Here is an 11,598-nt window from a genome sequence, read left to right on the forward strand (position 1 = left end):
GGACCCATGAAAATATTTTTTATGAACAAGTTCTTGGGGTGGGCCTCAATCTTATGGCAACATATGCTAATTTGTGACATTTTTCTTGTTATAAGATCTTGATGATGAGCCCATCCAATTGAGTCCAATCTCTATACTTGGTGGCCATGTTTTTGGTCCATGTCTTTAATTTTAGTTTGATTTTACATTAATTTGATAATTTCTAAATACAAACTTCAAAAAAATGAGAAAAAAATATATAAAGAGAAAACGAGTATATAAATTTGTCAGATTTTATATAAATATAGTTATGATACATAACCTTGATGAATGAGGCTATAAAACTATCCACCGAAAATTAATTTTTTTGGACAAAAATAAATATATATATATGAAAATAGACCTATTCATGATTGGGTTGTTCGTTCGAGCCTTTAGTTGAAATTTGTCTGAAAATATGGGTCAAGTTTAGATTCGAACATTCAAGGCCCGCACCTATTTTCTAAAATCTTAATATATTATATTATATTATATTTAAAAAATGTGATGCTTATATATAGAATTTTGATAAATAAATAAAATATATAAAATTATTAAATACTAAATTAAATGTAATATATTTAAATTTTTAAAAAATTAAAATTATTTAAGTGATTCTAAAATAAGCTTGAATTAACTATTTACAAATATAGATAAGTTTAAGCAAAATTTTAAACCATGTTTGAACTGCGTCGAACTTAAATAAATATAAAATATTTTAGAATGATAGCTTGAATAGTTGCAACTTGTTTGTGACGTTAAGAGACATGTATTCCTGTCCATGATATTGATGATCAGATTTTACAATAAACAATTTCTTGAGAAAAAAAAATTACATATAGATATATTCTTTGTTTGGAACATTGCTCTGTCGTGAATTATATACAGCGTCTAATATGCAATCTATCAGCAGAAAAATTTTCGTCATCAAATGTATAGTAAAGATGCAATTTAATGACCAATTACCAGTAATACCTGACACGAGTAGATAGTTTTAACGATCACGAGTAATAAAACGGCACCGAAAGAGCCGGAGGTTTTGGTACCGTTATGGTTATCGTCTCCGTTCTTGGTGGCTCACATGGAGAAGCCATTGCCATGAACCTTGGTACCTTATCTCCTGGCATCAAAACCGGCATACTGTGCCCTACAATTTTACCTTTTGGCTTCTGTTTCCAACGTAAGCACAATCACAATCACAATTACGAGTAAACGAATACGAAAGAGAGAAAGAAAGAAAAAGAGAAACACCGTACCATGACAGGAGATGAAACTTCGAGGTCCGGTGAACGACCGATATCCGATTCGATATCGTCCTGATCTTGATCAGACGATCGGAGGATAAGGGCACGAAGCTTCTGCCAGTTTAGGTAACAAAGAAGGACAGCACTTATGCAGAATAATAAGATCAAAAGAAGGGCTAAACCCAGAGGAAACCCTATTGATGGTCTACTTGACGATGATTCTTCATTCTCCATTGTTCTTTTCCTTCATGTAAAAGATAGACGTAGCAAAGAGAGGAAGATGGTTGGAGGTGGGTGCATCTTGGGTCATAAAAATACATTGAAATTGATGGGAGTGTTGGTGGTGGGTAGGTTTTGCTTAGTGCTTTGAGCACGTTAAATTTGGTCGTAGCACCTGATCAAGTACGGAAACTATGGGTCCCTTCTCGTCACTGTACTTTGTCTCTTTATAATATGGTTACCAGATCATACAAATTCTTGAATCTCTACAGTGTTTAATCGAATGTACTTCATACGGGTTTACAAATTACTTTATTCTATCATCTCATTTTTAAACACAATATTATACTAATCTTAGCTAAAACATAGTGTAATTTATTTACGAGTTTTATTTAGATTTATTTTAGTTTACGTATCTCATTTAACTCTTTAAAATTTTTAAAATTTAGTTCCAAGATCTACCACTAATTTTATCTAATTTGTACTTTATAATAATTAGTCTGCTTGTATATACGATTTGTTATAGGTTTCTAGGGATAATCTTGTTTATTAATTTCTTGGTTAAATTATGCTCTTCGTACATGTATTATGCGTAAGTTGTGCATTTAGTCATTATATTTTAAGTTGGTGATTTTCAGTTCTTATACTTTTGGAATTTTAGTCTTGACCAGATGATAGCTATTAAATTCATTAAGTTAAAGTTACGTTGTTTTCAAAATTTAGAGCAAAAACATATAATCGCAAGTGTGATAACTATGTCAGTTTTCTATTTCTCGTATTATATTGAAAATTTATAAGTTACATTCACCATCCAATTAATATTGAATTATATTATTATTTTATATAATATTTAGAATTTCCCATAATCTCTTTTCAACATTTAAATATGAGGATAAATATATTTCAACGCGTTTGAATTTATATCTTCTTCCACCGATAATAATATCAATACTAACTAATAAATTTCATTATTTTAGTACAAAATTAAGATGCTTTTGTGCTGCCCCACCACAGCACTCCCATTATGTACTGACCCAATCCTTCTATGACTATAATCATGGTGTTAAGCACACAGGTATTCTTGTAATCTCATACACCCCTGAAACCAATTCCTTCAAAAACTGCAGAATTTCAGTTCATATATCTAAGTGCTGTACAGCTCGGAAAAAAACAACTTTATATATATAGCTTTTAGGTCGCCTCCTTCATTATATATGCTCTCGTCTATTATAAATTAGATTTTAAAAAGATATAATTTAGTCACTAAATTTTCATTTAAATTATTGAGTTACTTAAAAGTTTTTATTTGAATCATTGAGCTATTAAGTTTCTTCTTTTAAAAAAAATTCTACCAATGAGCTTCAAGTAACGATTTGACTATCGATATGGTAAATAAATACCAATTGATGAGTAGAAGAATATACCTTAGATCCAAGTATCGAAGATCGAAGAAAAAATTGTTTGAATTTTAGTTCGGAGATCCGTGACATTCAAAATTATTTTATGAAAAAAAAAATCAGAATTGTAGAAGAGAAGGGGAAAGAGAGCGTTCGGTTGGCGCATGTAGTGAGAATAAAGAATGCCATATAGTATAGATTTTAGTCCAGTGACCGTAAGTTTTTTTAGTTAAGTGACTAAAATTTAAATTATTATTATTTGAATCTCATTATAGGTTCCGGTTATATTTGATCTTTTTGACACAATGCCTAAAACTACCCGTAGCCCCCCCCAACACATAAATATATAGGAGTATAATGCGTTTTAGCACACTCGAATCCATATTCTCCTACATTGGCAACAATGTCAATACTAATCGAACTAAGACTCAATCGACTAAATTATTATTAAAATATATTGAATTGATAAAATTTTACATTATAATCCATGATATTACATATTAAAATAAAATTATATGGTTTAAATTCTCAATATTTCTAAGATCAAAAGAAAGATGGTGCGTTTGTATGACTTAGTGTCGTACAAAAGATATAAAATCACGTAACTTTACTAATAATAAAATATGTAAATATTAGGTCCTTTGAAATTGATATATATTAATTAGGTCCTAGTCTATTCCATTGTCTAATTATCCATCAATTCGTCTGCTTCTGCATTCCACTTTCAACCCAAAGTGGAACCTGCAATCATTTAGGATAATAGTAATCAAAGGAATGGGACAGTATACAAATAATTTCTGTAGATTCAAGGGCATCAACTAATCTTCACTAATTAACTTCGTCAATTTGAGTTGAAGACTTATTTCTTATTTGCAATGGGAAAGGCACAATTTTCATTTACTACATTTTATATATTAAATTTTAATTTTAATCCAATTTTCACATTGTTATCCACGTGACATAATTTTCCGTTAAATCATATATAAATTATTGACATGATATTTTATTAGGTTAAAAAATAAATAAATTTAAATTATTTCTATCTGAATTGAAAAAAAAGGCACACACTTGGGAGAAGAGTTTCTTATTTTTCTCCAAGAATTTTTTAAAAATCTATGTAGAAATAATTTAAATTTATTTGTTTGTTTTTTAACCTAATAAAATGTCATGTCAACAATTACATGATTTAACGAAAAATTATGTCGAGATAAATAATAGGCGAGTGAAATGTGTAAATTGGACTAAAGTTAAAGTTTGATGTATCATTTTCGTATTTATCCCTTTTTTTCTTAAAAAATTCATATAAACATTTTACTCAAAATTGTTAACAGCTTTAGCTATTTCAACTGATTCGATATTATAAACAATTATACCAAATTAAAGTACAAAAACTAAATTCCAAGTTTGAGTGTGGTAGAAGGACCAAAGCTAAGATTTTACAGTAAATAAAAAGATTAAAGGCTAATTGACATAATCATCTTAATTAATGACGAAATCAAAAGTGTACATTATTAACGGTTGTAAAAATTGAATGTCGATAATGAAAATATAGAATTATCACAAAGCAATAAGAAAGAAAAATAAAAATATATAGATTTTACGTGGAAACCCTTTCAAGAAAAAATCACGGGCAGAGGGGAAGAAAATTCACTAATGTTGAATTCGAATGATATAAGAAGAGTTTCGACTGCATCTATTTATAGGTTAAAAAATCATATTCTAATCAATGTCAAATAGAAGCAGTATAGTAAGGCTGTGATATCAAATAGAAGAATTATACTTCTATACGGATTCCACTTGTGTAGCTTGTACCATACCCTCAGATCCTCTATTTTGCCGTTGTATTTTATCTCCTAATGATGAATAATGTATTAACAAATTAAAACAAATCTAATTAAAGCATACCTCCACAATTTTTCATTATGATCTTAATCATGTTAGGTTGGAGTCTCAACTTATGTAAAATGTATAGTTTCTTTAATTAATTAATTAATTATTCGATTTAATTATTAAATTAATATTTCAATTAAATATTTATAATAATCGAAAAAAGTCAAATTTCATGATAGTCTTAATCATTGCTTGAAGAAATAAAGGATGAATTCCATTGAGCAAGTGTAATAAGTAATCTTTACACCTTCATTTAAAATATTTGAAAAAAATCTAAAATGATAAATAGATTACAAATTAATGGGTGGTTTTGTACCCACCACTGTAATATAGAAAGTCAATTAAAACTTAATTTAACCTAAATAGGATTAATGCCTTTTAATATAATTAGGATGTGAGTGAAAAATTTATACAAAAAAGTTGATAGTAAAATTGAGATGTTGAATATTAAGATGTCTTAGGTTTAAATATGATCGTATGTATGTTTTTTTAGATTTTATATAAAAATATAAACAAACGAAATTACGGCCTCTAAATGATATTTTTGTTTTGTAAAAGTAATGAAATTTTGATAATTTTACAACTAAGTTTTCGATTGATGGATAACACTAAATTAAAAATGACATGAAAATTATTATTATTTATTTACAAATTAACTACAAACAAAATATTTCATTTGTAGAACTGTTGAGGCCGAAAAAGTTCCCGGACCACAACAATGAGAGCATTGTTTCTCAAGTGTGAAGGGTTATTGGTGAGCGAAGGCGAAATGTTTTCAAAGATGACCTTAGATGGCGACAATGTTCCAGATGATTCTAGATGAGGTGTTAGGACGACGTGTGAACTTTAAGAGGATCTCGAGATGGTTACAAACGGGATGAGGAGCTATGGGAGAGCTTCAAGATGATTCGATGGGTGATCTTGCTGTGGCTAAGGTCCTTCCTGAGGGAGCGAGTCGTCAGAGATAGCCTTGGAGATGATTCTGATGTGACTTAGCCTACCAACGAAGTAGATCACTAAGTTAGTCCTTGATGAGATCATGGAAGATGATCTCATAGGAGATGATCAACTAAGATGACCATAGGAGATGATCAAGTGAGATGATCCAGACGAGGCTTGGCCCTTTTGGTGTATTATTTATTATGTTAAATATAGAGAAAAATAAAGAGATATGCAAAAGAATTGTATAATAATTATTGTTTATTTAGTTTCCATTTTCCAAGAGATAGCTTTGGAAAGTAAAAAAAAAGAAGGTTTGAATGTAATTCTTTAACTTTTTTAAAAAGTATTTATTATATATGGTTAAATCGATGTAGAACGTACTGAATAAGCGGACAAGAAATTAGTGGTTTAATCGATTCAATCAATAGTTTGATCTTGAAAACCATGCCCGACATAGCAAATCAACTAACTTGTCCTCTAGAAATGATCTCAACATGGCTAGGCTTCCCTTGGGGTAGCAAATCTGCTAAGCTAGCCTATGGAGATTATCTCAACGTGACTAGACTTTTCCCAGCATAGAGGATCAACTAACTTGGCTTCTAAAGATGATGTCAACGTGGGCTTCTCCCAGCGTAGCGGATCGACTAAGTTAGCCTCTCGGGAGATGATCAGGTTGATCTCGGACTATGGAGACTTACAAGGACGTCTGTAGAGAAAGGGATAATGTTAGCGGGCACCAGAGGACTTCCTTCCGAGGCATACTCCAACTCAACTCAATGATCAGGTATAACTTAATGCAAGAAAAGAAGAAGTTTTGAAAAAGAGGGGTAGAAGATGCTTTTCAATTGCTATGTAGTGAAGTATATGACTGGTCTTTCTGTGAATGGCAGTGAATCCTTCCATTTATAGCCAATGGTGAAGTAACTTGGTGCCATGTGACGTTTCATCATTAGCTTGGTGTTGAGGTATCTTTCTGAGATGCATTGAACCTTGGTCAAGTGGTCTTGCAAGTGGGAACCAGGTCTTCGAGGGTCTTCCGTTTGGGGCTTGCCTTGGGCCTTGCCCAAGGCTTGTCTTGGTGAGCTTTCCTTGGATTAGTCATGTTGGGTGCTCTGGAGATCATCTTGAGGGTTTTGGTTGTCCGTTACCTTCTGCGATCAACTTTTATTTTCATCTCGACAAGAACCATAAAATATTTAAAGATATCAACTTTTTTAAATAGTAAATGACATTTCTAAAATTGTAAATGTTTATTATCTTAAAGTTTGACCTTATTTGATTTTTTTAATAAGATATGGACTAAATTGATTCATTTAATGGTAAATGGACTAATTTGATAAAGATCTTATAATAGAGGAACATTTTAGGTAATTTCAACCATATATATGCTATATTTAAATATTAATTGAGTTGGTGTAACGAGTCCAGTCACCAATTCAATTAATATATGACTAAAAATCTTTTGTTTTTAAAAGTAACAAATATTAATATAAGAACAATTTTATCTTTTATATTTTTATGTAAAATCAATAAAAAATGTTTAAACCCAATATAGGATTCAACATGAAACTCCAAGATTTTCAAGGCATTAAATTTGCCAATTAAACTAAAATTTCATTTGATTTTAACATCAAAATTTTAAATAAAATATGGTTTTTGTGTAAATTTTTTCTCACGCCGTGCGTGTGGTAATATAGTATATCTATACTATAATAAAATCTTGATTGAGTTAATGTTCAGGTACTGACTTTGTTAAAAATAGTTAAATTACCTTTTTTTAACAAATAAAAATATGATTATAAGTGTATTTATGTCTTTTATAATTTATGTAAAATCTTTAAAAGTAAATATCTTAAAATAAATTATCAAGGTTTGAACTTGAAATACTCATGAGGTGTTATGTATAATTTATTTATACTATATTTAAGCTCTTGATTGAATTGGTGTCAAGTTAACACGATATCTACTCGTTAAGAAATAGCTAAAGGATACATCCTTTTACAAAGTAATAAATATAACTATGAGGGTGTTTTGTTTTTTATATTAAATAAAACAAAAATAATTTATCCATACATGATAGAATTTAAACATGAGGATCCTAGATTTCAAAGCTTTAATTGTACCATTTCAATTTTCGACTAAACCCATATTTGGTTTTTAATATAAATTTCTTATAGAGATACATGATGGTATTAAAAGCATGCATGAATGTTGAATTTAACATCTTTTAACTCTTAACCAACCTTTATTTTTTTCTTACATAAATGTTCATATCTTTCACTAAAATTTGGATTATATTGTGGCACATTATACTTTTTAAGCCTAAAATGCAACTCCATTTCCTCAAAATTGGACCCTATTGTGGCACATTATACTTTTAAAGCCTAAAATGCAACTCCATATTTCCTCAAAATTGGACCATATTGTGGCACATTATACTTTTAAAGCCTAAATTGCAACCCCATTTCCTCAAAATTGGACCATATTGTGGCACATTATGCTTTTGAAGTCTAAAATGCAACCCCATCTCCTCAAGATTGGACCATGATGGCCTTGAATTTTGAGAGAAGCAAGACAAAGGAGTCACCAATAGAAGTTGAGTTTCAACTAACAATTAAGCAGCTACCTTTCCAACTTATAAGAGTCGAGATATGTTAATTATTATTTTTTACACTAAAAATTTAAAAGTTTAAATATGCTCCAAATCCTTATATTCTTTGTATATTTGAAAATTAGTCTCTATATTTTTATTTTCAAAATTTAAGTTCTTTTATTTTTCGGATTTAAAATTCAAGTCCAGTTATTAGAACCATTAAAATTCATATGTTAGATTCACTATTATGACATTGATTTTGGAAAAAAACTTAGTAGCCATGTCACCAAAAATGACATTGTACTACTAAGATTTAATAGATAATTTTAATGATGTTTACAATACTTAAAATGTTCACGCTAATATTTTAATCAAAATAAAGTATTTAGGTTAATTAAAGACATTATAAAAGGTTGAGGTGCCAAATTATGTTAAAAATTAAAGTATAGAGATTAAACTTTAAATTTGATCATAATATAGAGATCGAACTAAAATTTGACCATTGCTATATAATCTTAAAAATAAAAATAAAAATAAAAATAAAAAGGTGTGTATTTATACTATTTAATGATATTATGATAGTTGAAGTTTTGGATTATGTCAAAATTAAAATATAAATTTCAAATTTATAAATTTGGGTTAAAATTGCGATTGGTTTGTTGGAAAATTACCAACACAACAATGGAAAAGCTAATAAAGAATCTTGCATTAATAAACATCTCCAAATTGAAGCAATTATTACAAAGTTCTTAATGACTAGAAATTTTGGAGTTATTTAAGAAAGGCAAAATTTACTAACAATTCCTCACTTGAAAAGCTAATTGAAATATCAGATTTTGGAGGAACATATCAAAAATATTCACCACAAGTTGCTTCTATTTCAGTCCCTATAAGCATCTTCCTCCATACCCTGCATTTCTAAATAATGCCTGCTTTATATCTTCACAACTTATTAATGTTCTCTGTTCCAAGTCCTGCAATGTTATCCCAAAAAATGTAATTAAGATTGCAAATTAAAAAGTTATGGATCAAAAATGGTAAAAGTACCATAGAGGACCTTGTCTTAGGAGTTAGATCGCATTTTGCTCTTTATATTAAGAAAATGAACTATTAGTTATCATACGTTGAATCGAAGAGTAAACTAATAATTTTCTTAAAATATCTATCTATTTTTATTGTAAGTATGGTTGAAAGTCCTCAAAAAATTTTATAATTATTTTAAAATCACATCTAAAATGAAACAAGACAAAAAGCTAGAAATAAGTAGCATTTTTAACAGAATGATTAATTTGCTCTTTGATTTAATCTACTGCACTAATTTACCTAATTTGTGAGTAGATGAACAAAATGCATTAATCCTTGTATTAAGGATCAAATAGCATTTTCCTCTATCTACTTAAAATAATGAACAAGTTAATCCATGTATGTTAGATCAAAGAGGAAACTGATTTTTTAAAATACCATAAATGTAAAGAATGGACAATCATTTGTCAGAATTCATTTCAGATGAGGGTTTTAAATAGTGCTTCATGATAAAAAAATGGATAGAATTTTCAATAAAAAATCCGTTTACATTTTGATATGATGTATAAAGGTTAATTTGTCCAATTTTTAATTAGATAACAAAATATAATCCTACTACTAATACACTAATACAATGACTGATATTTTTTCCGGAGAGAAATGGTAATAAAATTTATTTCCTTTTACCTGAGAACAAGATGCTTGCAATGCAAAATCATTGAAACAGCTAATAACACACTGTTGAATCTCAAGGCCTAATGCTTCCAGTGTTGTCACTGTGGATAACAACAACCCTGGTTTCCCACTGCAACAAATCTCAATCCTTGTCTCCCCATCTCTTCTTTCCACCTCAAACTGCACCCAAAACATGCTCATCACTTCATTTCAAGATTTGGGTATTAGAGAAAATGGTGCATTTTTAACCAAAAATAAAAAATAAAAAGAGGCTATTACCTTTGGTGTATTTCTCACAAAGATTTCATTTGATTTCCCACCCTTGAAAATGTGAGCCATGTTTAACTCATTTGAATCTGTTTCAGTCTCTTGCTGCAAACTTTTAATCCTCTCCAATAGCTCCTTTGTATAATCTATAGTATCTCCAAGTATAGATGTTCTATCCATCTATTCAGAAAAAACCCAAATTAGTCCGAGAATTTATTCACACATTTATACAGGACGGGACTCGAATTCTTTTACCTTGCTGATCTTGGGAACAATTGATCTTAACATGGAAAGGCGATCATTTAGTCTCTTTCTTCTCCTTCTTTCAGCCATTAGATTCTTTGAAGGTTGTTGTCCTTCCATCTTCTTACCTCGGTTCTTCCTGTCTAAACAAGCAGCTGCTTCATTGTTGAAAACTGGTGCTTCTGGTGATTGAAATGGCTCAGCTTTGCAAGGGACTTGAACATCTAGCTTGTTAAGTTCGTCAGCAAGGAAACCAGACTCTTCTTCTTCCAACATATTTGGAAATGGTGGTGGTGTATCAAAGGTGTTGTTTGATGAATCTGTGAGTTGTGGTGCTGAGAATTCATCACCAAACGGGCAGTAAACTCCATTGAAGTAACCCAAGTCTTGTTCCAAAGGCAAAGCTGTTGAAAATTCATGGCAGAAAGTAGTTGGAAACAAACTAGTTGAAAGGTTCATATCATCAAAGCAATCAAAGTTCCATCCATTAGAGAAAACTTCATTCATTTGTGTTGGAACTGTGTCCCAATTTTCTCTTCTTAGAGCCAATAATTCCTCTAAGAAACTTTCTTCATTGATCTCCATTTTTGCTTTCTCTCTCGCTTTGCGAATCGTGTCTATTATTAGGAGATGCCTTGAGAAAAAGAAAGTCTCAACAAGTTGAGGATTTTATAGCTACATAGATTGAAAGTGGGGGAGTATGATATATCCAATTTATATGATTATAGTATGATATTTGTTGTATTTATTAGCCTAAGAGTGAAATGGAATCTGCCTTTTCCTTTCTTTGTATGGGGTGATTTCATGTCTTTTTCACCGAAATCTCTCCAATAATAATGATATTAAGACCTAATATTTAATTGGTAATCCCACTAAAACTTTGACCACATTGTATACATATATCTGTCAGAATTCAACAGTACGTGGATTATTATAGTGTGGTTACCATGCCAACATTATTACAAAATAATATTATTAACTTACGAATAAATTTTTAATAATATTAATAATTATTTAAATCAAAACATAACATTAATAATAATAAAATTAAATTATATGAAATTAAAGTATAAATACTAAAGAGAAA

General features: G+C 29.8%; 2 protein-coding genes and 1 long non-coding RNA gene across 3 annotated transcripts; all 3 read right to left on the bottom strand.

The window, feature by feature from the left end:
• Nucleotides 1–805: 805 nt before the first annotated feature.
• LOC105773834 (hypothetical protein) lies at nucleotides 806–1,578 on the bottom strand. The gene is made up of 2 exons (XM_012595991.2): nucleotides 1,275–1,578; nucleotides 806–1,187 (listed from the first exon to the last, which is right to left on the bottom strand). Exons 1-2 carry the CDS (start codon nucleotides 1,494–1,496, stop codon nucleotides 1,020–1,022), a joined length of 390 nt encoding a protein of 129 aa, XP_012451445.1. The 5' UTR covers nucleotides 1,497–1,578; the 3' UTR covers nucleotides 806–1,019.
• Nucleotides 1,579–5,334: 3,756 nt separating this feature from the next.
• LOC128041830 (uncharacterized) lies at nucleotides 5,335–6,935 on the bottom strand. Its single transcript, XR_008196713.1, has 2 exons — nucleotides 6,092–6,935; nucleotides 5,335–5,765 (listed from the first exon to the last, which is right to left on the bottom strand). It is a non-coding gene; the product is annotated as an uncharacterized LOC128041830 (long non-coding RNA).
• Nucleotides 6,936–8,987: 2,052 nt separating this feature from the next.
• On the bottom strand, nucleotides 8,988–11,203 carry LOC105773833 (transcription factor bHLH93). The gene is made up of 4 exons (XM_012595990.2): nucleotides 10,524–11,203; nucleotides 10,281–10,448; nucleotides 10,014–10,181; nucleotides 8,988–9,277 (listed from the first exon to the last, which is right to left on the bottom strand). The coding sequence occupies exons 1-4, from the start codon at nucleotides 11,094–11,096 to the stop codon at nucleotides 9,191–9,193; spliced, it is 996 nt and encodes a 331-aa protein (XP_012451444.1). The 5' UTR covers nucleotides 11,097–11,203; the 3' UTR covers nucleotides 8,988–9,190.
• Between the last annotated feature and the right edge of the window lie 395 nt (nucleotides 11,204–11,598).

Source organism: Gossypium raimondii, chromosome 6, assembly GCF_025698545.1.
Source record: "Gossypium raimondii isolate GPD5lz chromosome 6, ASM2569854v1, whole genome shotgun sequence".
Classification (NCBI taxonomy): domain Eukaryota; kingdom Viridiplantae; phylum Streptophyta; class Magnoliopsida; order Malvales; family Malvaceae; genus Gossypium; species Gossypium raimondii.

What these genes read in the sequence shown, in the direction of transcription:
- LOC105773834 (XM_012595991.2), bottom strand. Translation starts at nt 1,496, where the DNA reads ATGGAGAATGAAGAATCATCGTCAAGTAGACCATCAATAGGGTTTCCT. An exon ending in AAGTTTCATCTCCTGTCATG is followed by an intron (nt 1,188 to 1,274) that starts GTACGGTGTTTC and finishes CGTTGGAAACAG; the next exon opens with AAGCCAAAAGGTAAAATTGT.
- LOC105773833 (XM_012595990.2), bottom strand. Translation starts at nt 11,096, where the DNA reads ATGGAGATCAATGAAGAAAGTTTCTTAGAGGAATTATTGGCTCTAAGA. An exon ending in TTGTTCCCAAGATCAGCAAG is followed by an intron (nt 10,449 to 10,523) that starts GTAAAAGAATTC and finishes TTTTCTGAATAG; the next exon opens with ATGGATAGAACATCTATACT. An exon ending in TGCAAGCATCTTGTTCTCAG is followed by an intron (nt 9,278 to 10,013) that starts GTAAAAGGAAAT and finishes ATAACATTGCAG; the next exon opens with GACTTGGAACAGAGAACATT.